Source organism: Salmo trutta, chromosome 11 (assembly GCF_901001165.1).
Source record: "Salmo trutta chromosome 11, fSalTru1.1, whole genome shotgun sequence".
Taxonomy (NCBI): domain Eukaryota; kingdom Metazoa; phylum Chordata; class Actinopteri; order Salmoniformes; family Salmonidae; genus Salmo; species Salmo trutta.
In genome coordinates this window covers 12,275,183-12,302,564 of record NC_042967.1, presented here as the reverse complement: position 1 = coordinate 12,302,564, position 27,382 = coordinate 12,275,183, and the positions used below count along the sequence as shown (strand labels likewise).

At 46.3% G+C, this 27,382-nt stretch overlaps 1 protein-coding gene across 1 annotated transcript in view; it reads right to left on the bottom strand.

Moving 5' to 3' along the window:
• The window catches only part of LOC115201998 (lipopolysaccharide-responsive and beige-like anchor protein), a 273,164-nt gene that overhangs the window by 228,878 nt on the left and 16,904 nt on the right, over positions 1–27,382 (bottom strand). Inside the window, exons 2-3 of the mRNA XM_029765858.1 lie at positions 6,744–6,830; positions 6,306–6,450 (exon numbers count right to left, since the gene is read on the bottom strand). Coding sequence (XP_029621718.1) covers positions 6,306–6,450; positions 6,744–6,830 — 232 coding nt within the window. The remainder of the gene's footprint in view (positions 1–6,305; positions 6,451–6,743; positions 6,831–27,382) is intronic.

Genomic DNA, 27,382 nt, shown 5'->3' with positions numbered 1-27,382 from the left:
ACCAAAAATGTACGACGTTTGGAATGAGATTGACGTGAGGTAAACTAACATCATTAAAGGAGACTAATCGATCAGATATTAATATCTGAAAGTTATATTAGGAAAATTATAACTTTGTAATCTGAATATTTTCCTTGGTGCCCCGACATTCTAGTTAATTACAGTTACACGATTAATCAGTTTAATCGCGTAATAATAATTACAGAGAGTTATTTGATAAACATGTCTTCCGTTTTAATGATGCCAAAGACACGACATAGGCTAGTTGAGAACAAGTTCTCATTTACAACTGCGACCTGGCCAAGATAAAGTAAAGCAGTGCTTTGTATTACAACTTAGCATTAACACTGGAGTGATAGATGTGCAGATGATGATGTGCAAGTAGAAATACTGGTGTGCAAAAGAGCAGAAAAGTAAATTAAAAACAATATGGGGATGAGGTAGGTAGACTGGATGGGCTATTTACAGATGGGCTATGTACAGCAGCAGCGATCGGTAAGCTGCTCAGATAGCTGATGTTTAAAGTTAGTGAGGGAAATATAAGTCTCCAGCTTCAGCGAATTTTGCAATTCGTTCCAGTCATTGGCAGCAGAGAACTGGAAGGAAAGGTGGCCAAGAGAGGTGTTGGCTTTGGGGAGGACCATTGAAATATACCTGCTGGAGCACGTGCTATGGGTGGGTGTTGTTATCGAGACCAGTGAGCTGAGATAAGGTGGAGCTTTACATAGCAAAGACTTATAGATGACCTGGAGCCAGTGGGTCTGGCGACGAATATGTAGCGAGGGCCAGCCGACGAGAGCATACAGGTCGCAGTGGTGGGTGGTATATATGGGGCTTGGTGACAAAACGGATGGCACTGTGAAAGACTGCATCCAGTTTGCTGAGTAGAGTGTTGGAGGCTATTTTGTAAATGACATCGCCGAAGTCGAGGATCGGTAGGATAGTCAGTTTTACTAGGGTATGTTTGGTGGCGTGAGTGGAGGAGGCTTTGTAGTGAAATAGAAAGCCAATTCTAGATTTGATTTTGGATTGGAGATGTTTAATATGAGTCTGGAAGGAGAGTTTACAGTCTAGCCAGACACCTAGGTATTTGTAGTTGTCCACATATTCTAGGTCAGAACCGTCCAGAGTAGTGATGCTGATGCTAGTCAGGCGGGCGGGCAGGCGGGCAGCGAACGGTTGAAAAGCATGCATTTAATTTTACTAGCGTTTAAGAGCAGTTGGAGGCCACGGAAGGAGTGTTGTATGGCATTGAAGCTCATTGGAGGTTTGTTAACACAGTGTCCAAAGAAGGGCCAGATGTATACAGAATGGTGTCGTCTGCGTAGAGGTGGATCAGGGAATCACCAGCAGCAAGAGCGACATCGTTGATATATACAGAGAAAAGAGTCGGCCCAAGAATTGAACCCTGTGGTACCCCCATAGAGACTGTCAGAGGTCCGGACAACAGGCCCTCCGATTTGACACACTGAACTCTGAGAAGTAGTTGGTAAACCAGGCGAGGCAGTCATTTGAGAAACCAAGGCTGTTGAGTCTGCCGATAAGAATACGGTGATTCACAGTCGAAAGCCTTGGCCAGGTCGATGAAGACGGCTGCAGAGTACAATCTTTTATCGATGGCGGTTATGATTTCGTTTAGTACCTTGAGCGTGGCTGAGGTGCACCCGTGACCAGCTCGGAAACCGGATGGCACAGCGGAGAAGGTACGGTGGCATTTGAAATGGTCAGTGATCTGTTTATTAACATGGCTTTCGAAGACTTTAGAAAGGCAGGGCAGGATGGATATAGGTCTATAACAGTTTGGGTCTAGAGTGTCACTCCCTTTGAAGAGGGGGATGACCGCGGCAGCTTTCCAATCTTTAGGGATCTCGGACGATACGAAAGAGAGGTTAAACAGACTGGTAATAGGGGTTGCAACAATGGCGGCGGATAATTTTAGAAAGAGAGGGTCCAGATTGCCAGATTGCTAGCCCAGCTGATTTGTACGGGTCCAGGTTTTGCAGCTCTTTCAGAACATCTGCTATCTGGATTTGGGTGAAGGAGAAGCTGGGGAGGCTTGGGCAACTAGCTGCGGGGGGTGCGGAGCTGTTGGCCGGGGTAGCCAGGAGGAAAGCATGGCCAGCCGTAGAGAAATGCTTATTGAAATTCTCGATTATCGTGGATTTATCGTGGTGACAGTGTTACCTAGCCTCAGAGCAGTGGGCAGCTGGGAGGTGCTGCTCTATTCTCCATGGACTTTCCAGTGTCCCAAAACTTTTTGGAGTTAGAGCTACATGGTGCAAATTTCTGTTTGAAAAAGCTAGCCTTTGCTTTCCTGACTGACTGCGTGTATTGGTTCCTGACTTCCCTGAAAACTTGCACATCGCGGGGACTATTCGATGCTATTGCAGTCCGCCACAGGATGTTTTTTTGCTGGTCGAGAGCAGTCAGGTCTGGAGTGAACCAAGGGCTATATCTGTTCTTAGTTCTACATTTTTTGAAAGGTGCATGCTTATTTAAGATGGTGAGGAAATTACTTTTAAAGAACAACCAGGCATCCTCGAATGACGGGATGAGGTTAATATCCTTCCAGGATACCCGGGCCAGGTCGATTAGAAAGGCCTGTTCGCAGAAGTGTTTTAGGGAGCGTTTGACAATGATGGGTAGTAGTTTGACCACGGACCCATAGCGGATGCAGGCAATGAGGCAGTGATCGCTGAGATCCTGATTGAAAACAGCAGAGGTGTATTTGGAGGGCAAGTTGGTCAGGATAATATCTATGAGGGTGCCCATGTTTACAGATTTAGAGTTGTACCTGGTGGGTTCCTTGATAATTTGTGTGAGATTGAGAGCATCTACCTTAGAATGTAGGACTGCCGGGGTGTTAAGCATATCCCAGTTTAGGTCACCAAACAAAACGAACTCTGAAGATAGATGGGGGGCAATCAATTCACCTATGGTGTCCAGGGCACAGCTGGAGGCGGAGGGGGGTCTATAACAGGCGGCAACAATGAGAGACTTATTTCTGGAGAGATTAATTTTTAAAATTAGAAGCTCAAACTGTTTGGGCATAGACCTGGAAAGTATGACACAACTTTGCAAGCTATCTCTGCAGTAGATTGCAACTTCTCCCCCTTTGGCAGTTCTATCTTGACGGAAAATGTTGTAGTTGGGGATGGAAATCTCAGAATTTTTGGTGGCCTTCCTAAGCCAGGATTCAGACACGGCAAGGACATCAGGGTTGGCAGTGTCCTAAAGCAGTGAGTAAAACAAACTTAGGAGGGGGCTATAGGGAGGCTATAGAACATCTCTCTCTGTTCACTGAGATGAAAATGGTCCTCCATGGCATTAGCCAGTAATGTGTATTGATTGGGTTATCAATGCACACTCCCCCTGGCATTCAGCCTATAATAAGACACATTACTGGCTAATGCCATGGAGGACCATTTTCATCTCAGTGAACAGAGAGATGTTCTATAGCCTCCCAGAGCGACCTGGGGCATCAGAGGACTGACACACACCAGCCATGGAAGGAGAGGGAGAGAGGCCATCTGATCTAACAGCCTAATGCATTTCACACTACTGAGCCAAGCCGAGTCAAAACATATTGCAATGGCCTGGTTACACCATAATTGCCGGAGACATGCTGAAAGGACGATGTGAAAAGAAAATATCAGAGCAAGTGCAGTCGGTTCGGGTTGGGACATTAGTGTAAAAAGAGTTTGTCTGTCTGGCCTGGACTGCATGTCCATGTTGCCTGGGTTTGTCTGTCTGGCCTGGACTGCATGTCCATGTTGCCTGGGTTTGTCTGTCTGGCCTGGACTGCATGTCCATGTTCCCTGGGTTTGTCTGTCCGTCTGTCTATCTGTCTGGCCTGCACTGCATGTCCATGTTCCCTGGGTTTGTCTGTCCGTCTGTCTGGCCTGGACTGCATGTCCATGTACCTGGGTTTGTCTGTCTGTCTGTCTGGCCTGGACTGCATGTCCATGTTACCTGGGTTTGTCTGTCTGGCCTGGACTGCATGTCCATGTTCCCTGGGTTTGTCTGTCCGTCTATCTGTCTGGCCTGGACTGCATGTTCATGTTCCCTGGGTTTGCCTGTCCGTCTGTCTGGCCTGGACTGCATGTCCATGTACCTGGGTTTGTCTGTCTGTCTGTCTGGCCTGGACTGCATGTCCATGTTCCCTGGGTTTGTCCGTCCGTCTGTCTGGCCTGGACTGCATGTCCATGTTCCCTGGGTTTGTCCGTCCGTCTGTCTGGCCTGGACTGTATGTTCATGTTCCCTGGGTTTGTTCATCTGTCTGTCTGTCTGGCCTGGACTGCATGTCCATGTTCCCTGGGTTTGTCTGTCCGTCAGTCTGGCCTGCATGTCCATGTTCCCTGGGTTTGCCTGTCCGTCTGTCTGGCCTGGACTGCATGTCCATGTACCTGGGTTTGTCTGTCTGTCTGTCTGGCCTGGACTGCATGTCCATGTTCCCTGGGTTTGTCCGTCCGTCTGTCTGGCCTGGACTGCATGTCCATGTTCCCTGGGTTTGTCCGTCCGTCTGTCTGGCCTGGACTGCATGTCCATGTTCCCTGGGTTTGTCTGTCCGTCAGTCTGGCCTGGACTGCATGTCCATGCTCCCTGGGTTTGTCTGTCCGTCAGTCTGGCCTGGACTGCATGTCCATGCTCCCTGGGTTTGTCTGTCCGTCAGTCTGGCCTGGACTGCATGTCCATGTTCCCTGGGTTTGTCTGTCCGTCAGTCTGGCCTGGACTGCATGTCCATGTTCCCTGGCTTTGTCTGTCTGGACTGGACTGCATGTCCATGTTCCCTGGCTTTGTCTGTCCGTCTTGCCTGGACTGCATGTCCATGTTCCCTGGGTTTGTCTGTCCGTCTTGCCTGGACTGCATGTCCATGTTCCCTGGGTTTGTCCGTCTGTCTGTCTGGCCTGGACTGCATGTCCATGTTCCCTGAGTTTGTCTGTCTGTCTGGCCTGGACTGCATGTCCATGTGCCCTGGGTTTGTCCGTCTGTCTGGCCTGGACTGCATGTCCATGTGCCCTGGGTTTGTCCGTCTGCCTGTCTGGCCTGGACTGCATGTCCATGTTCCCTGGCTTTGTCTGTCTGCCTGTCTGGCCTGGACTGCATGCCCATGTTCCCTGGGTTTGTCCGTCTGTCTGTCTGGCCTGCACTGCATGTCCATGTTCCCTGGGTTTGTTCGTCTGCCTGTCTGGCCTGGACTGCATGTCCATGTTCCCTGGCTTTGTCTGTCTGTCTGTCTGTCTGGCCTGGACTGCATGTCCATGTTCCCTGGGTTTGTTCATCTGTCTGTCTGTCTGGCCTGGACTGCATGTCCATGTTCCCTGGGTTTGTCTGTCCGTCAGTCTGGCCTGCATGTCCATGTTCCCTGGGTTTGTCTGTCCGTCAGTCTGGCCTGGACTGCATGTCCATGCTCCCTGGGTTTGTCTGTCCGTCAGTCTGGCCTGGACTGCATGTCCATGTTCCCTGGCTTTGTCTGTCCGGACTGGACTGCATGTCCATGTTCCCTGGCTTTGTCTGTCCGTCTTGCCTGGACTGCATGTCCATGTTCCCTGGGTTTGTCTGTCCGTCTTGCCTGGACTGCATGTCCATGTTCCCTGGGTTTGTCCGTCTGTCTGTCTGGCCTGGACTGCATGTTAATGTTCCCTGGGCTAATGGTTTCATTATGCTAAGGCTGATCATCCTGTTCTGCCAGGCCAGTGGTAAGTCATTGAGCTTTAGAAGAGTTATTTTGGCCTCATTAGTAACTGGGTGAGAGTCTGGTGAGTGATTGAGGCTGGTGATTGTGTCTACTGACTGGTGTGGGAGTCACTTCTCTGACTGGGCAGTGGGTTAGCGTGAGGCTGAGTGGTGTTGTCAGGTCTGCACACACACTCCTAATCTAATGATGATGATGTGTATGTGTCTGTCTGTCTGTCCATGGGTGTCCGCACCTCCTCAGTGCTTCAGTTGCTGCAAGACAAAGTAGTCTCTTCTCAGACACACAGAATAGTGCCGTCAACTGGCTAGTCTTGATGAGGGAAGGTGAGGAGCATTAGACAGGGCTAGCTCACTTCCTCATTATAAGGGAGATAGATATCTGTACAGTAGGGAATCATTCGGACTGAGGCAGTGGTCATTACTTTGGATTTAAAAAGGTATAAAAACACAGGACTTGGAGAACCACTGGATAATGATTATGACTGAGACAATTATCCACACTCCAGGGGAACTAGACAGACCTGTAGGTAGGTGTCAACATGCTAAATACTGTACTGAGGACTGGGGTGACCTCATGACTTTGGCCTCTGGTGTTACTGTGGCAGTACCTGCGATCATGCTGTCAGTGTGGGCCACGCGGTCCAGGACCAGGTTGATGAGGGCCGTGTCGGTGCAGGCCTGCAGGTTCCTCACGCTCTTCTTCAGGATAGCCGTGAAGATGCTCCACACCTCCGCCTGGCACGTGGGCTCACACTGGGAACCAGACATAATAATAATAATAATAATAATAATGGATCCCATTTAGAAAGACATTTGCCAGATGCTCAAAGCGCTTTACAATCCTCCACCGCTAACATGTACCCATAGAAATAGGCCTACAATTACTAGAACGGGGATCCCCATTCAAGTCAATGAGACCACGATGGGTGGGCTGGCAGAAAATCTATTTCTCTCTGTGTATTTCTATGTGTGTACAGCCACAACTCATCCACCCTAGATTATATTATACATATTGTTCCATTTCATTTTGTGTGTGTAGCACCCACCTTGTCCAGCAGCTCCACCATGCACACAATGCTGTCCTGCTCCTGGATAATGAAGTTCATCTCCAGGTCAAACTGGCCCCCCACCAACTAGAGAGAGAGAGAGGAGAGATGAGGGTGAGAATGAGAGAGGGAGAGAATGAGAGAGCGAGAGAAAGTGAGAAAGAAAGAGGGAGAAAGAAAGATGGAGAGAGAGTTGATTCATCAACCTACGCAATTCAAAAGCACAGAGTCAAAAACAACATCTCCAATGCAATTGGATTAGCATATGCCACTGAGCTTTACCCTCACACCTATTTATGTCCTTTTTGTAGGACATAAAACCCCTGGCACAGGTTCCTGGACCACATCAACTGTATAACCAAATCCCTGGACCAAGCCGGATGGTGTATTTCTAAACATCTGATCCTCTGTGGATCAGGCCTGCTGGACAACTAGATTAGAGGAATGGGTTGAGCTTTATTCCGCCTAGCTTCTATCATACTGCTGTTACCTATCCAATCCAGTTGTCTCAGATGTGTAAAAGGATGTGAACAATGGAGCAGCCTGAGCTTCAATACAGAAAGATGCTCCACTCCCCTCTGCCCTATTTCACCTCAATGCTGTCATATTCTGTGAAGACAAGTGAACAAGGGCACAGGGGAGGGAAGTTATTCCTCCCTGAAATGAAACACATCCCAGATGATAAAACCCTGCCTGGTCCTGAGCAGAGTATGTGAGCGGAGTTGAGCGGTGGGAAATCCCACTCACGGAGACCGCTCCGGCACTCCACGTCCTTTCCAACCGCTCCACTAAAAACCGCTCCTTGCTCACAGGAGAAAAAAAACTGCTGCTTCAAATTCGCTCCATTCGTATTTTTAATTTTTTTTAATCACTTAATTTAGAGTACTTTACCCCTTTTTCTCCCCAATTTCGTGATAGCCAATTGGTAGTTACAATCTTATACCATCGCTGCAACTCCCCTACGGACTCGGGAGAGGCAAAGGTCGATAGCCATGCGTCCTCCGAAACACGACCCTGGCCAAGCCGCACAGCTTCTTGACACACCCGGAAGCCAGCCGCACAGCTTCTTGACACACCCGGAAGCCAGCCGCACCAATGTGTTGAAGGAAAACACCGTCCAGCTGGCGACTGAAGACAGCTTGCAGGCCTCCAAGACAACTTGCAGGCGCCCGGCCCGCCACAAGGAGTCGCTAGAGCGTGATGGGACAAGGAAATCCTGGCCTGCCTTCACCTGTGTGTTTTATCAGATTCTTTATGAAAATATTTAGGGAACTCCATGACAGTAGCTAAAGCAAGGAGCTATAGCAGCACACAAGTAGACTACAGATGCATGCTGGGCCAGGCATAACCTGAGCTCGTGAAGTGAGCTCTGTTGAAGCTCTAATGGGGCGAAATTGGAGCGGGCAAGAAGGTCGAAGCTCCAGCTTTTGGGAAACTCGCTCCGCGCTCCAGTCAAATTGGGCACGCTCCGCTCCTCGCTACGCTCCGCTCCCATTCTCTGGTCCTGAGTGGAATACAGGCTGCAGTCTAGCCTCTTTCTGACCTCCATACTTCTCAAACACAATGCAGCAGCAACACAACAGAAGGGCTGGTTGGGTGAGGAGCCTATTTAGAGCTTGACTTTAATCTTGTAAGGTCATGGCAACAACTGGTGCTGGCAGACGTGACATCTTAGTCAGGATCACCCTACAGCTATGATAACAGAGAGACATCATACAGAACTGTCATCTAGGATGTGATAAACAGACTCTAGCTAATACTAAAATGCATTCTATTAGTAGTAGATACTGTATGTTATTTGTCCCATATGGGAAATTGGATTGCAGCATATATATATATATATATATATATATATATAGCTTTCAAAGGTTTAGGCCTATATAACGCATTGTTTCTGTTGTAAATCCAAGATTTGTAACGAGTACATTCAAAGAAAATAAATATATATTTTATAGATAGCTATTCCCTTAGGTGAGTTGTTTTGTCAGTTATGTGTTCCCTGTTTGAAACCTGGCTTTTTATTTTACCTTTCATGCATATTATTTATTTAATCTAGGCGCTGCCAGTGTGTTGTGTTTCTCAGCTGGTGTTTGTGCACACACACTATGTGCAAACATGTTTTGCCTCCAAAAACATGAATCGTATTATTTCCACGCCAGCAGGATGTCAATGAATGTATTATGCTACCTTTAGCATGGAAAAGGTTATCTACATGGGGGCTTTGTGTGTGTGTGTGTGTGTGTGTGTGTGTGTGTGTGTGTGTGTGTGTGAGTGCCCTATAGCTAAGGAAGGAATAACATTCTTTGTGTCTGGAAATATATTGTACAAGCTATAAATGTCATGATTTGTCATTTATTTAATAGTGGCGATGACATTTTTATGATTGAACCCTGCCTAATAGAAAGTGATAAGGAAAATAACAACGCACATGTCAAAACTAATATTGTAAGATGGGGCGCAAGGTGTCGAATCAATAAGAAGGGCCTGTCACTGGACGGAAAGCAAAGAGGGATCGCCACCATTTGCCACGAGACAGGAGGTGAAAAGACAATTTGATTAGGATGAAATGATATCCTCAAGCTGTGTTTGATGAGAACCTGTCCCATTAAAATGAGTCAAGCAGGATTAACAGAAGGGGGGACTGAGGAGGAATCAGGGTGGCCCCCTGTCACCATGGACAACCAAGCCAGGAGATAAAAGCAATGATAACAGACCGTGCCACCCCGACAAACACACGCTCACGTCATACGTCCATAGATCCCACACTAACAAACACACAAACCAAATACGTCATTCAGATACAGCTGCTGATCCAATCCATGACTCCTCAGAGGTAGGACCTAAAGTGTGTGATTGTGGAGTGGGATAGGTGCCAAAAAAAAATCTTTATATAAATATTTATTTATTTAAATAAAGGCTAGCTATGTAAATGATTTGTTCATCAGAAAGTGATTGCTCCCTTCCCCCCTCCTCCTCCTCCCCTCTCTGGCCATCAGCCATTGGGCTCCAGAGCAACGCAGCGGTCTAAGGCACTGCATCTCAGTGCTAGAGGCGTCACTCATGACCCTGGTTTGATTCCAGACAGCATCACAACTGGCCGTGATTGAGAGTCCCATAGGGCGGCGCACAATTGGCCCAGCGTCATCCGGGTTAGGCTGTCATTGCAAATAAGAATTTGTTCTTAATTAACCGACTTGCCTAGTTAAATAAAAGGTTAAATAAAATAAAGTGCTAAATAATAAATAAAATAAAAGCAGTGACATTCTTTCCCTCTTCCCTTCATTCCTAGCGTTGCAGTAGCTAATAAATCATACAGTCATTTGCATTTTGGGGGGCCCCCCCACCCAGTCGGGATTGTGTTAATGGATGTTTTCTACAGCACTCGCCACAGTAACAGGTGATTTACGAGCCTGACACTCTGGGCGAGTCAGACATTCGTCAGTCAGGTGACAGGGGAGAGAGGATGGGAGAGGGGAGTCACATGAGGGCGAGGCCACAGTGGTGGCAGCACTGGCCTAGAGGGAGGTCAGTGTGTGAGTACTGAGTTCACTCAGCCTGTGTGTGTGTGTGTGTGTGTGTGTGTGTGTGTGTGTGTGTGTGTTAAAAGGATGAAAGCTCAGAAGGTTGAGATGAGAGGCTAATGGTTGAGACGCCACGAGTGCCAGCGCATCGACATTAAAAGCAGCCGTGTGTCTGTACCAGTTGAGTTGTTAATGATGTTCTCGTAAGGTTGATATTCAAGCTGAAATAGAGTCAGAATGGAGTGATGAGACCCCCAAGAGGAGGAATTTGGGTGAATAAGCAGGTCTAAGTACAAGAGAATGTACTAACCCAGCCTCAGCTTTCTCAGGAACTTAGCCAGGCCTATCTGTAGACTACCATAGATATCATTTCTTCAAAAACCGGTCAGACAGCCAGAGATAGTAAAATATGTATTTTAAACAGATAAGCTATTCATAAACCACATAATAAAAACTGCCTTCTACGGGCAAGTTACGATCACTGACCACAATTCCACTTCCTTCCACTGAACACCACAGTAAAAAGAAACGTCCTTTTTGGCACAAATTCAGTTTAATTAAGCAATAAGCCCCGAGGGGGTGTGGTATATGGCCAATATACCACGGCTAAGGACTGTTCTACACACTACGCAATGTGGAGTGGCTGGATACAGCCCTTAGTCGTGGTACATTGGTCATATATCACAAACCCCCAAGGTGCCTTATTGCTATTATAATCTGGTTACCTAGAGCAGTAAAAATAAATGTTTTATCATACCCGTGGTATACGGTCTGATATACCACAGCTGTCAGCCAATCAGCATTCAGGGCTCGAACCACCCAGTTTATAATTAATAGTATAACCCACTCGCCTAACTTTGAAGTTACGCAAATGATACCGTGCCCGTTTTAGAACAAAAGTTCACTGCATTTATAAGTATTTCCTAATTACCATTAATATCTCACTAGCCTTCATATTTTCCCTTCCAGATAAAGCCTTTACCATCCTCCACTGCGATGGGAGAGAAATATCAGTAAAGAAAAAATCTCAGCTATTTACTTTTAATATTAGGACCTGCTTATACTTAGCAGGGTTTTAATAGGCTTAATTTATCACGTTTAATCGTCTTCTGGTGCCCGGAGTTTAATTGAGAAATGCCTACCTCATATCTCACTGCTGATATTTGAGATTAGAGCTTAGAATTATGGCAGTTTAGAATTCAAATGTGTTATAAATTAATCTATGGGATGTAGCTTTGATTTAGATCAAGTTAAAAGTACTTTGACATTATTTGGATGTATGGATTGGCAAGAAACGCATGAAAATCTGAGCAAGCAGCCCACAGCAGAACGCTCACTGAAAATATTATTTTACAAACTGAGCCTGAAGCAACAGAAAACCTCAGACTGATGAAAGTACTACAATACAGTGTGCTGCACTTCCTCCTGTGTACCTTGCAACTCATCGTTGGAGTAGGAGCACCGCTGGCCTAAAATGTGGTGAGCCACACAAAGAGCTCAGCGAATCTATTACCTCAATCGATGATGTAATCACCCAGAGTCAGACTATTGCTTGCGTCCCAAATGGTACCCTATTCCCCATTTGTTCAGAAGTAGTGCACTTTGAATAGGGTGCCATTTGGGACACAGCATATAACCTGCAGGAGGCAGGACCATGGGGGAGCCGCCCGCCACTTAGCAGTAAAACTCTACAAATATCACCTCCTTGCCTCCACAATGGAGGTCTGACTGAGCAGCGATGACAGCATAGAAAGACAAAACAGGGAAGAATCCATTGTTGTGGGCACACTGAAAAGAGTTGTAAAATCGAGGCCCTCCAATTTCAGTCCTCCAGCAAGCAGCCTAAGAGCTGAATAGTTTATAAAGTAGCCTAGTTTCTAGGGTAATAGATTTTAAACATTAAACATGAAGTCAAATATTTCTGCTGACTCACGTTTACCTCAAGTACTGTAGCAGTAAAAGGCTACCTGTTTTCTGTCAACTTCACTCAAAACAGCACACACGCCAGCTTTCCATTGGTCTGTTCCAAAATATGCAGACTCGGTCTCGACCTTTAGTTCTTTATTGAAGACTCATCTCTTCAGCAGGTCCTATGATTGAGTGTAGTCTGGCCCAGGGGTGTGAAGGTGAACGGAAAGGCACTGGAGCGACGAACCGCCCTTGCTGTCTCTGCCTGGCCGGTTTGCCTCTCTCCACTGGGATTCTCTGCCTCTAACCTTATTACGGGGGCTGAGTCATTGGCTTACTGGTGTTCTTCGATGCCGTCCCTAGGAGGGGTGCATCACTTCAGTGGGTTGAGTCACTGACGTGATCTTCCTGTCTGGGTTGGCACCCCCCTCGGGTACGTGCCGTGGGGGAGATCTTCGTGGGCTATACACGGCCTTGTGTCAGGGTAGTAGGTTGGTGGTTGAAGATATCCCTCTACTGGTGTGGGGGCTGTGCTTTGGCAAAGTGGGTGGGGTTATATCCTGCCTGGTTGGCCCTGTCGAGGGGTATCGTCGGACAGGGCCACAGTGTCTCCCGACCCCTCCTGTCTCAGCCTCCAGTATTTATGCTGCAATAGTTTGTGTCGGGAGGGCTAGGGTCAGTCTGTTATATCTGGAGTATTTCTCCTGTCTTATCCGGTGTCCTGAGTTAATTTAAGTATGCTCGCTCTCTCCTTCTCTCGGAGGACCTAAGCCCTAGGACCATGCCTCATGACTACCTGGCCTGACTCCTTGCTGTCCCCAGTCCACCTGGTCATACTGCTGCTCCAGTTTCAACTGTTCTGCCTGCAGCTATGGAACTCTGACCTGTTCACCGGACGTGCTACCTTGTCCCGGACCTGCTGTTTTGGACTCTCTCTCTACCGCACCTGCTGTCTCTAACTCTGAATGATCGGCTATGAAAAGCCAACTGACATTTACTCCGGAGGTGCTGACCTGTTGCACCCTCTACAACCACTGTGAATATTATTATCTGACCCTGCTGGTCATCTATGAACGCTTGAACATCTTGGCCATGTACTGTTATAATCTCCACTCGGCACAGCCAGAAGAGGACTGGCCACCCCTCAGAGCCTTGGCTCCTCTCTAGGTTTATTCCTAGGTTCCTGCCTTTCTAGGGAGTTTTTCCTAACCACCGTGCTTCTACATCTAGTTTGGTGTTTTAGGGCTGTATAGAAACCCAGCCTTTCTTTGTGACATCGGCTTATGTAAAAAGGGCTTTATAATTCAATTTGATTGATTGAATATCCACACTAGCATAACACAAAAAAAGAAGCAATGGGCATCAAAATGGATATAAGCCCCTCTCTCAAACTGCACAGAAATGGTGAATCATAGGAGTGAGGGATTGTTCTACCCAGAGCCTGTGTATGAGGTGCTTTGAAGGTCATGTGGCCAGACCAGACAAGCAGGGAGACACAGCAGCAACAGCCCTCCTCTCGTCATCTCTCCAACTGCCCTCTCGTCATCTCTCCAACTGCCCTCTCGTCATCTCTCCAACTGCCCTCTCGTCATCTCTCCAACTGCCCTCTCGTCATCTCTCCAACTGCCCTCTCGTCATCTCTCCAAATCTCTCCGTCTACCCATTGTCTTTGTTCCAGGAGTCACCAGATCCCCTTCTGCGTAACCTAGCCTCCTAGCCTGGCAGTTCAGTCCCGAGGCCATTCTAAATTAATCATGGGTGAGCACAAGCACAACAGCAGAGCAGAGCACAAACAACCTATCTCCATGGAACTTATGGAATTAGATGGGGGAATTGTAGGGGTAATGGCAGTAGGAAAACACCAGGGTCAATATTCACAGTAGAAGTGCTGATCTAGGAACAGTTTTGCCTTTCAGATAATAATGAATAAGACAGGAATGAATAAGACCTGATCATAGACCAACACTTCTATTCTGAGAATCTCTGTGAATACAGACCCAGAGGTAGAAATGCCTTACTAGGCTAATTGCAGTGATCCCCAGTTATTAGAAGTCTACCCTACACCACCAGAATTCCCAGTGAATAGAACAGGGCTAGTTAGGGCTAATGATTAGGGGGACTGTGCCAGTGGAGATCACAGAGGGTAGTCAGAGGATAGAACCAGTGGAGATCACAGAGGGTAGTCAGAGGATAGAACCAGTGGAGATCAGAGGGTAGTCAGAGGATAGAACCAGTGGAGATCACAGAGGGTAGTCAGAGGATAGAACCAGTGGAGATCACAGAGGGTAGTCAGAAGATAGAACCAGTGGAGATCACAGAGGGTAGTCAGAGCTCCTAGGGGCAGGAGAGGAGTACATGGGGATAAGATCAACAGTAGCCATGGATGAGGTCATGTGATGCAGGGGAAGATCAGAGCCAGAAACAAATGATGGGCATTTTGAACCACAGGGGAAATGTCTCTCTTCAAATGACCTGCAGTAGACACAGTGATGTGAAGCCAGGCTACTCATATACAGCACTACTGTTGCCTGTTCTTCTCCGTCTGACTGTGTGTGTGTTTTTAGTTGTGTTTGTATTTACTATGGATCCCCATTAGTTCCTGCCAAGGCAGCAGCTACTCTTCCTGGGGGTCCAGCAACATAAGACAGTTAAATACTGATTAAAATGAAACATGACTTTACATTACATCTTCCCCAACACATTCGGTGTGTTCCCTCAGACCACCACTCCAACACCTCAACATCCATGTGCAGGTGTGTGTAGAGCGTGTGTCTTACCATGTGTGTCTTACCATGTGTCTCTTCAGTCTGCGCTGTTCCATAACGTGTATTTTTATCTGGTTTTTTAAAATCTGATTCTACTGCTTGCCTCAGTTAACTGATGTGGAATAGAGTTCCATGTAGTCATGGCTCTATGTAGTACTGTGCACCTCCCATATTCTGTTCCGGACTTGGGGACTGTGAAGAGACCTCTGGTGGCATGTCTTGTGGGGTATGCATGGGTGTCTGAGCTGTGTGCTAGTATTTTAAAACGGACAGCTCGGTACGTTCATCTTGTCAACACCTCTTACAAAAACAAGTGGTGAAGAAGTTCATCTCTCCACTTTGAGCCATGAGAGATTTACAATGTTATCTCTCTATGTACATTTAAGGGCCAGCCGTCCTGCCCTGTTCTGAACCAATTGGAATTTTCCCGAGATCTCTCCTTGTGGCACCTGACCACACGACTAAACAGTAGTCCAGGTGCGACAAAACCTGTAGGACCTGCCTTGTTGATAGCGTTGTTAAAAAGGCAGAGCAACTCTTTATTATGGACTGAACTCTCCCCATCTTAGCTACTGTTGCATCAACATGTTTTGACCATGAGAGGTTACAATCCAGGGTTCCTCCAAGCAGTTTAGTCACCTCAACTTGCTCAATTTCCACATTTGTTACAAGATTTAGTTGAAGTTTAGGGTTTAGTGAATGATTTGTCCCAAATACAAATGGTATGGAGTTTGAAATATTTAAGGACTAACTTATTCCTTGCCACGCATTCTGTGTGTGTGTGTGTGTGTTTCCATTATCTCCATTATAAATGCTTCTCTTCCTCTCCTAATGAAATCACGATTCATTCTACAGGTGGAATCCTTTGAATTAAAAGTCATTTGCCTGAATGAGGCACAGAGACAAAGGAATCAAAGTGGAGACAAGAGTACAATGTGCATACATCTCACACATGGTGTTGGCTGCTGTGGGTCGTAGAGGGACCGGCCTGAAGGGAGGACAGGACGTCTGACAGTGGCGGTGTCCCAGAAGGCACCATGGCAACCTATTTCTGTAGGACTTAAGACAGCTGTCATGTCTGACTTCATTGAAATGAAATGATTATTTGTCACATGTTTCGTAAACAACAGGTGTAGACTAACAGTGAAATGCTTACGGACCCTTCCAGACAATGCAGAGAGCAGAATTGGTCTGGAGCCCGTAAGACTGCAGCTATTCAGTGCAGCGCCATCTCGTTCATTCAACTGCCATACACTTAGGAACAACTTCCTAATTTTGACTTGAAACCCGTGTTGCCCTCAGAACAGGACTCTACAGGGTGTCGATTATTCCCACAGTTGTGTCAACTTGGCAGGATGTCCTTTTGGTGGTGGACCATTCTTGATACACACGGGAAACTGTTGAGCATGAAAAACCCAGCAGCGTTGTAGTTCTTGACACACTCAAACTGGTGCGCCTGGCAACTACTACCGTACCCAATTCAAAAGGCACATCTTTTGTCTTGCCCATTCACCCTCTGAATGGCACACAATCCATGTCTCAACTGTCTCAAGGCTTAAAATTCCTTCTTTAACCCGTCTCCTCCCCTTCATCTACACTGGTTGAAGTGGATTTAACAAGTGACGTCAATAAGGCATCATAGCTTTCACCTGGATTGACCTGGTCAGTCTATGTCATGGAAAGAGCAGGTGTTCATAGTGTTTTGTACACTCAGTGTAGATGCCTCCATTTACACTAAGCAGACGTAGGAACATGATTTACTATTCAAGCTCAGCTGTAACATAAATATGTAAATGTTTGGCTGAAGGGGTTCAAAGGGCATGTTTTCCCCTCTGTTCTGTCTCTACTGTGAACTCCAATACAACACATTAGTCATAGCTGGTTTTGGAGACATTGTAGTTGGACTCAGAGATCCTGGCACTATCTGAAACTAGGTGAAGGATTGCATGTGTCAGGGGCAATTCTTGCCTGACAGGCCCTAGCATTTCAAAATGACCACAGACTTTCGTGCAGCACTCAATCCAAAATCATGCCTAGACCACCCTAAAAATGTATATATATTTGTTTTTTACAAACATCCAGAATTGTGTTAATCTGTCCCTGTCATCTACAAATATGTCATGTCCATGTTCCTGCTATGGGTCATAAACACATCCCACAGTAATCACTAGTCGGCTGAAGCAAGGAGGAAACACTCGCTGCCTTTGTAGCTCATTTCCATTTCCATCAGCTCTTTTAAATTGGATCACTTTAACGAGGTCTCTGACCGTCGCTAGCTGCTGTCGAGCTATTCTACCACTAAGGGGTGAGACTTAGCTCACACATCAGCCTCTGACAGGAAATTAAAAGTCGGAGCTCGCTCCCTACAAGCCCACTTCCAAATCAAACATTCATCATGGTGACGTCGGACATGGCGTCGCGAACAACGAACGCCACCGTCACATAACCCACTGTTGTGATGAAAGCAAAAAATCCCATGGGGGGGGTGACAACTGCTTAGAGGAAATTAGCTTGTGATGAAGACACTGACCGATGATACGGCTTCATCGAGAGATATAGAGAGAGCCAAAGAGACAAGGGATGAGGAGAGAGAGACGGGATGTGGAGAGAGAGAGAGAGAGAGAGAGACGGGATGGCGAGAGACGGAGTGAGGAGAGAGAGAGACGGGATGGCGAGAGAGACGGGATGGCGAGAGACGGGGTGAGGAGAGAGAGAGACGGGGTGAGGAGAGAGAGGAGATGAGGACAGAGAGAGAGAGGAGATGAGGACAGAGAGAGAGAGAGGAGATGAGGACAGAGAGAGAGAGAGGAGATGAGGACAGAGAGAGAGAGGGGAGATGAGGACAGAGAGAGAGAGGAGATGAGGACAGAGAGAGAGAGGAGATGAGGACAGAGAGAGAGAGGAGATGAGGACAGAGAGAGAGGAGATGAGGAGAGAAAAAGAGACAGGGAGAGTATTGAGTTAAGACAGAGAGGATATAAACTAGCCTGGAGGTCCTGCAGCCTTGTTTTCTACTGAGAGCCCCCACACTGTCTGATTGATCAGGGTGATAGCTCAGCCTAACTGTCTTCACAGCCCATACACACACAATTCCTTTTCACATTAGTTTCATGACTCACTCCAACTCCCTGAGAATGCCTTCCTCTCCAATGCAGCATAATGGCTTCCATGATCTCCCCAACCAACTATTAACAAGACGATGACATCATAAGGGTGAGCCCTGCAGCTATGGACTGCTGTATTGAGAGAGGGAGGAGAGGTGATGTGATAAATCACTAGCTGAGAGAAGCACAAGAGATGGTGAAGATGATGCCAGTGTAAAAAAGCAAAAAGGCCAAGTCAAATATTTCAGCAAGGGCCACACGGGTAAACCATTGTTTCTTCTCATAGTAAACGAGACTGAAAAAGACCTCTACAATTCACAAAAATAACAGAAACTAGCACCTTAGGAGAAAAGTTTAAGAAAACTTATCTTAAAAGTCCTGCTAGAACAGTGTTTTGAAGTCCTGAGGTTTTGACACCCCCTCTACGTCAACGAGACTCGAGACATCATCCTCTTTTCAAACAGAGGAAGATATTAGGAAAGAAATGTCAATTCCTCAGCTTGAGGTAGCCTATGATGTGACAGTCCTACAGCTAATTATGACCTGATATAGGCCAACGTGGGGGTTTGAACTGCAGAGTCACTGGTGGTAGTGATCTGATGTTCAGAGGCACATCCTCCCCCGATACCACGCTCGGAGAAAGACAAACAAATGGGAGGGAGAGAGGAGAGAGAGAAAGAGAGAAAGAGAGAAAGAGAGAAAGAGAGAAAGAGAGAAAGGCAGGTGGGCTTCCTTAAAGTTGTGAGTAAGAACAATTCTAAATTTGCTCAGACAGGACCAGAGCTGACATTGCAGATTAGAGGGGATGGGAGAACCACACAGATTTGGCGGGGAAACAGACATGAGAGTGCTTGAGGTTTACAATGTATACCATCGCACTTCCAATACTGCCTAGTTACAGAGATATGCACAGCGTGTAATGTATTCTGTTAGTAATATCCTTTATCAAGCACATCCAGCATCAATGTGTTCAACATTTTCCTTTAAGCTCAGGCCAAATATCTTTTCAGTGACTTTTCTTATTGCACAAATAGTGATTCATGACCAACTTGCAGAAATTACACTTCTACACGGTTGGAGAGAGAAACAGAAAAAAAGGCATCTCTAATCAAAAATGCATTATTAAATCAATGAATTTTAAATAAAAAGGAGCAATGATCTGACATTGTTGACCACATTCTAACTCATTAACATTTAGTTCCACAACCATGCCTTTTCCATGCTATTAGTGACACACACACACACACACACACACACACGAAATGAGCAGCGGGGGCCATAGCTGATCTAATACGATCTAGTCCAGCAGTTGTGGATTAAAACTATGGCTTCCAGACGTTTTGTTCACTGTGGGGTGTTGCATCATTAGATTAGGAGTGTGTGTACATGCGAGTGTGTGTGTGTGTGTGTGTGTGTGTGTGTCTACATCCCTCTGCAATTACGCTTAATGAATGTTTCCCCATTACGGTCCTCTCCATTAGAGAGCACACAGGGCTGGCATTCCATCAGAACAATTAACACCTACAGGCTTATTACATCATAGTATATTCCTATGACCGTCTACTCAATCACACTGTTCTCTAGGGCTAAATGTACAGCTAAGTAACTACTTGCGTAAAACACTCACTTCGTCTATCTAGGCCACTAGGACTGGTACACACTCTGCTTCCCTAGGCATACAAGTCAACATATCATGTTGTTGTTGTAATAGAAAACTGAGTAAGACAACAGGGACGGAAACATTTTTTGACTGTAGGCTTCTACAAATACGGCTGTGATTGGTTATACATGGCATCATCCTCTACGCTGTTATCGTCACCATAACAGCCAGCTCCTCATGCTGTCTTAGCTGTGAAACAGACCTCACGTCCATGTTCCACTTCAGTTCCTTTTAGTTGCTATGTTCCAGCACAGAGGGCTGCTTTCAGACTGTTCTGTGTGGGTTTGTTGATGTTACGGCCAGGTCGCATGAGGACTGGGGAGGTCCACAGGGAGGGAGGGAGTTCTGGAGCCTGTTCGAGAGCACCAGCTGCCTGCCAACACATTAATAAACTCACTACTGCACAGCACAGCTGCGGCTAGAAAACACTTTAGCCTGGCCACCTCCCTCCCTCCAGGAGCAGAAGAAAAACTACCAGCCAGGAGTTGTAATCACACAGAGGAGGTGGGGTCGGCCGGCAGCACAGGGCCTTATCCAGTCCACTGTAATTTATGGTCATCTCTACACTGACTGTAGTGCTATAAATCAACAGGCACCATATATAGCAAGAACCCTGGTCTTAGAACGTTACAAAATATAGTTTGGTACATTTAGATTTCTCTCACTCTGTAAAGCAGATAACCACACATCCTGGAAGTCTTTCTATTGGGTTAGCCTTTAGGGTAAAAACTGTGCATTTCCTTTTCTTATCAGATTTGTAAATTTCACCATGTGATTTATAGCTTGAAGTCTAGCCTGGTCCCATTTGTGCTGTCTTGCGAGGTGGCAAGACAGACAGGACAAACAGACCAGGGACCAGGCTATAGGCCTAAAACAAGGTAGCAGCTCAAACAGTTCCATTTTTTTTTTTAAATCCATCTCTTCTCTTTCATCTGACTAAACGGATGTGAGTTCCTTTGATAGCAGGGCGCAGAGCGATATTTGACCATAATCTCTCCCTTCCTCTTTTATCGCTGGCGATTTCGCTGCTGCAGTTGGGGATGGAAGATGGAAATTCCACAGCTTAACTGCCGTTACTCTGTCAAGATTAAAATGGCTAGGCATTAAGGCAGGCTCTTCTCTCTCATTACTCAGTCTAGGTATCGTTATCAGTGGGAATGCAGCCCTGTTTTACAGAGCCGTTTATCCCCCTGTAGCCACACATTAAACCTGACTGATTCAGCTACGGCCCAGGAGGCCGGACTGGCTACGGGCCCAGGAGGCCGGACTGGCTAGGGGCCCTGGAGGCCGGAGTGGCTACGGGCCCTGGAGGCCGGACTGGCTAGGGGCCCAGGAGGCCGGACTGGCTAGGGGCCCTGGAGGCCGGAGTGGCTAGGGGCCCTGGAGGCCGGAGTGGCTAGGGGCCCTGGAGGCCGGAGTGGCTAGGGGCCCTGGAGGCCGGAGTGGCTAGGGGCCCTGGAGGCCGGAGTGGCTAGGGGCCCTGGAGGCCGGAGTGGCTAGGGGCCCTGGAGGCCGGAGTGGCTACGGGCCCTGGAGGCCGGACTGGCTACGGGCCCTGGAGGCTGGAGTGGCTACGGGCCCAGGTGTTTTTCTGAATATGTGACTTGACCAGGAAGAACAATGGGTGCTAGCTATAACTACACTCTAAATATCAACGCTGGTCAGATCTTGGTTGTCATGATGGTCAGGAAAGTCTCCTGGGTTTATAAAGCTACTCAGTCACAGACCGAACATTGGTGCTTCTGCTGTCTAGACCATTGGTGCTGTCTATCTATAGTAGTGATCTGACATGGTGTTGGTTCAGCAGCTGAATGGGCCGTCCCGTCCCAGAGGAAAGGGTGAGGGGCGGTCAGGAAATGACCCTCATTAGACAGTCTGATGAGTCCCTTTTTGCTTTTCCAGGAAACCTCCAAATCTGCTCTCTGATGTGAGAGGCTAGCTGGTCTTTCTGAGAACGAGATATATTTATCATCAACAAAGCACGGTCATTCTAAGTAAAACCTTTTTCAAAAATAGGTGCTATCTACATATCTTCTCAAAACAGTCTTCCAGGAAACCTCCTCTCTCATAGACTCTTTCTGGGAACGAGACAATACATGTACAGATACAAACTTGGAAAGCATTTGAAAATACTCAAATACACTGACTCAAATATGCATTTAACCCAGGTATTTTAAAATAGTATTTGAAAAAGACTCAAATACAACTTGATAGACCATTTGGTTTTTACAAATAACCATTCAAAGTACTCATTTTGGGCTGTGTATTTGAAAATAGTCAAATACCAGATACTGAAATACACATGTATTTGAACCCAGCTCTGGTTTTAATTAGACTACAGTGCAAAGTTGCATGACAATAGACCACTTCCAGACATGGGAGAGATGTCTGCCCTTTAAAAGCAGAAGACCAGATCAACAGGTGATGAAGAAAGAACATGCACACTAATAATTAGATATTAAACTGATTATGGTAGAAGGCCGAATATACCAATAGTCATGTAAACACCTTATTCTGCTCATCTTAAATATGGGCTTCAGGTCATAATCCAAGTAAGTAAAAGCCAGTTAAAACACCTGGTTTTCTGAGCAATCATTCAGATTTGTAGGACATGTAAACTCCTTAAAATCAGAGTTATAGCGGCATATTTGATCAGCGCATGTGTTCCTTCTACTGCGCGAGTGAAGTGAGTTCGGAAAAACTTAAAGTATGCATCTTAGAAATAGTTTTCAAATACAAACTTTATGTCCAAACTTAGAATTAAATAAGCTTCACAAAAATAACATGGTCACTGCTGATTTTCTGCATGTATCAAAGTCCCATCAGGTAGTCTGAGTTTAGATGTGTCCATGCAAAACAGGATTATTAGGGAAACCGTTCTTCTTGAAAAGCATGTAAAACACTTAAATCTAACTATTATATTCATCTGACCATTCACAATAATCATATTATTGTCTGCATGTAGCCATACTAAATGGTTTGTATTTATTAGGGATCCCAATTAGCTGATGCCAAGACAGCAACTACTCTTCCTGCAGTCCAAACACATTAAGAATACACATAAAAACAGTACACCATATAACATAATTACAACACTACATATCTACAATACAAAATGTGGTTAAAGTATGCAGCGAGGCTTATCGGTTTTGCATACTACCCTTAACCAGCTACATATGGGCTGATGTGCAGGAGAGCAGTAGGCTTGGTGTTATCCTGAAACAACATGGATGGTTATAAATAGCACTATGGATGGAGCCTGGGTGAGGCAATATACATCACGGAGGAGCTGCTGTCTGCATCCAGCTAGGTTGTTTTTGCATGGGAGATATGAACATAATGAGGACACACACACACACACACACACACCAGCTGCTAATTAGCAGACTTAATTACTCCAGATCCCCACAGCCACAGCATGACCTCTTCACCTTCAAAAACAGTTGTTGACCATCCTAGCGCATTGTTCCATTTTTAGTTTAGAGGTACACACATCCAGTGACTTGCAGGTCCAGGGTACAAAGAGTAAAGTCATGATGCCGAAGACCATTGGGTCTAAACGTTGCACAATAAAATTTGTAAGCGTTCAACAATGTGCGGGTAGGTCTCCATCTTTCTTTAACAAATCTATTATTCACATGGATTTGGCGTTTATTGGACAACGCACATTGATCAAGATCTGCTGTAAACGTGCCAGATTGTACCAGCCAAATAATTGTCATCTGTAGTCCCTTCATTGTTTGTTTTGAAAAGGCCCAGGGACTTGATTATGTCAGCACAGGACATCCATCCATGGAGCGGCAGACCAGTGGTGTAGCCGGTGAGCGTAGTGGCATACAGAGGGTAGTGTCTCATTCAGGGCTAGTCCACGCCACACTTCAAAACCCCTTCAGTTTGTACGCTGGCTGTGCACTGGCCTTTTCCTCTACCTCTCTGTCGCTCTTCCTCTCTCACAGTCTTTATCGCTCGCTCTCTCATCCTCCGCCACTCTCCCCCCTCTCTGTGGCAGACATTACAGAATAACCATTCCCATTCACATGTAGACACTCTGACAAGACTGATTCAATTGCTGAGGGTGATGGTGGGTCTGGTCACCCGTAATTGAACCTGAAACTTTACATCCGGAACATGCGTCTGCCTTTGAGAACAAGCAATAGGGAAGTCCTGACAAAGGTGCAGAAGGAGAGAGAGAGAGGAAGAGAGGGAGAGAGCGGAAGAGGGAGAGAGCGGAAGAGGGACGGGTACAGTCTAGTAGAGCAGGGAGATGGACATAGTCACTGAGCCAGGCACAGTGCACCATCTCTTCTGCCAAATGAGCGTGTGAGTCTGTGCGTAGTGATCTGGCAGACTCACATAGGAGGACTGTCGTCCACAGCGTCAACACAGCCAGCAGACAGACTTCAAATAGATGTATTTAAAGAACAGACAACCAGACAGTCAAGATACTGTCATTATCACTGATCATTGTAGCGTACTTCAAAGTCTTCTTGAAGGAAAAAAAGGATCTAGCCTCATACTTTCACACTGTTCTCATACCACACACTTCCTAGTTGCATAATATGAGCTCGCCATTAAATCAGTAGACAAATATTCCAAAAACTGGCCAACTACCAAGGTTGTGATGAAGCATGTTAATGACTTACCATTGAAGAAGGTCAGAGCTGTGGTGAATGCCTGGGAAACATTCCTCGTTTACTAGGCTATTTTCACTTGCTTTTACCAGATACTTCCATTTCAAACTTCAATTCATACCAAACCTTACCAACATCATGTCAATGTGTGGCTAATTATTGGTTATGGTCACTTAATATCAGACAGACACTAATCTCTAGCACTGTGGTCAAATGGTGGTGAATTATTGGTTACAATATGGCCAAATGCTAATATTAGACACCACTGTGGTCCTCCACGGGGAATCAGGAAGCACGTTGCTGCCTCGACATGTTCTCATCCTGAGACGCCTCTACTCAATCACTACTCCTTCCTGTGATTCTTACTACGTGATAAATGCCATCGGCGAGGCTTCCTCTGTCTGTTCCCAGAGCTGTGTCAACAGGAGACGTGGCCCTACCAGCACTCCACCGACAGCCATCTTCTTGTTGTTTTGGCCCAGAAATTGAGCCAAAAGATAAGACCTGCTTATTACTCGGTGACTGAGTAGATGCAAGTTAGCAAGCAAGTCTCACTCAGAGTGTGAAAGGTCGAGTACTAGTGTCCTCTCTGTTATGAATAATCCCACAGTGACTCCATGTTAGGCCTCCATCCTGATCAAACTAGAGCATATGGAGTGAGCACAGCCTGGTGAGAAAGCTGTCATTTGGACGTAGAATTATAACAGCTGATGACTCTACCTCTAAGGGGCCAGAGCATTCCCTGATCACACTGCAGATATCCACCTGCGGTAGTAACCCAGTACGTACACTGTGGCTTCTGGAGACTCACTCCCAGACAAACAAAGACAGACATTTTATCAACACAACAACAGAAGAACTCTTCAGTCAGAGTTCAAAGTTCAGACTGGGGGAGTGTCCAGAGACAGAGAGAGAGAGCGAGAGAGGCTGAACCTTTTGTGTGTGTGTGTGTGTGTGTGTGTGTGTGTGTGTGTGTGTGTGTGTGTGTGTGTGTGTGTGTGTGTCTGGGTTGGAGCCAGCTGTAGTGTAGCAGAGAAGCAGAGCCTCCTCACATAGCTCGGTCTGTATAGAAACACAGACAGCTGGGTACTGCAGATCTCCTGGAGCACATGGACTTCCTCACATGCCTGAGCCAGTGAACATCAACACTGAGGACAAGCTCACTCACCCTGCTGTTTGCCGTTTCCCATGAATACACTTTGTAGGGGCATAGTCCATCAAATCTGCGTTTCTAAAAAAAACTACCAAAATGTCCAAGAAGTTGTTTTTTAATTCATGTACTCATCAAAATAAAATGTTAACTGTGATACAACTAGCATTTTACTTTATATCAAGCTTTACATCCTTTCACACAAGGCATCAGAGTGCTGTTTCTTGAAATCTCCCCCCAAAAAACAGTTACCGGTTCATTGAATACAACTTGAGTCTGCAAATAGCTTACCAAACCACGCTAAGCACAGATGTACGGTATAGAGCTAATTTGCCAAATTGGTGGACCGCATTATCGCAAGTTCACAACTACGCAAAGCTGTATTAATCCCTGATACAGCAACGTTTCTGCATGAAATAACATGCCCTCCAGAAGCTAATAATCATGTGACCTAGTGAACGATGAAATGTTCGTTTGCTTCAGTCTCTCAAAGGAAGAACATTGGGCCTATTTCTCTCATCCGCAGGCTTGCTGTGCAGGCAGGAGAGCCACTCCTTGTTAATGAACATCACTGCATATATTACCCAGCTGAACCCCTCAACACTCAACATAGATGAATGTGTACAACAGTAATGTGCTGCCCTTACTCACCCTGCTACAAGAGCACAGGAGGGAAAGAGGATGAATAACCATCATAAAATGCTAGTACATTTTGTGTGTGTGTGTGTGTGTGTGAAACAGCCAGTGTGGCACACCGAGCGGGTCTTAACTCTTCATCCCCCTGCAAAGCCCTCTCCCAACAAAGGACAGGGGGAGACAGGAGGGAGGCAGGAGGAGAGAGGGGGAGACAGGAGGGAGGCGGGGGGAGACACTGAGCACAGCCTGTCAGGTTGGCGTGACGCGACACTCATAGTCACGATTCCCGGGCGGTGACATGCCTCGTCTGGCCGGCCCAGGATGATGGTCCATCTGTGGATGGAATTACAGCTGCGTCTGATTGGTGGACAGGGGGGGATATAGGGGTGATGCTGTCACACACACTGCCATAAAACAACCTCAAACATGGATAGATGGAGAATGTTCAGTGAACCTGATGGTGTGTGAATCTACACAGGTCCCACACACTAGGCCTATACTGTGTGGGCTGAGAGCATGTTCCCGTATTAGTCCAGACAGAGGTTTCCTGCTGTGGTTTCTACTCCGCTCTTTACCTCAATCAGCCTGACTAACCGGTGTCTGTATGTAGCCTCGCTACTTTTATAGCCTGTTTTTCACTGTTGTTTTTATTTCTTTACTTACCTATTGTTCACCTAATACCTTTTTTGCACTATTGGTTAGAGCCGGTAAGTAAGCATTGCACTGTAAGGTCTACACCTGTTGTATTCGGCGCACGTGACAAATAAACTTTGACTTGATTTGACTAACGAGACGTCTCAGCAGAGAAGGTGAAATCCCTCACACAGAGAGGAACGTAAAGGCAAGGCATTGCAGCTTTGTGAAACAGGCCTACACCTTCCCTGCAAAGGAAGTGAGCTGGCACAGCTAACCACATGCTGCCTGTAACGTGTGTTGCATCAATCATGCTGCATTCCATAGCAGACAATGGCAATGAACAGTGGTTGTTAACATCTGGAGTATAGCCAACTCTAGAAAAAACAAATGGATGGATTCTCCTTGGGTTTTCGCCTGCCATATCAGTTCTGTTATACTCACAGACATTATTTTAACAGTTTTGGAAACGTTAGAGTGTTTTCTATCCAATACTACCAATTATATGCATATCCTAGCTTCTGGGCCTGAGTAACAGGCAGTTTACTTTGGGCACCTCAGTCATCCAAACTTACGAATACTGCCCCCTATCCCTAAGAAGTTCAAATCTGGAGTGTAGCCAAAATGTCAC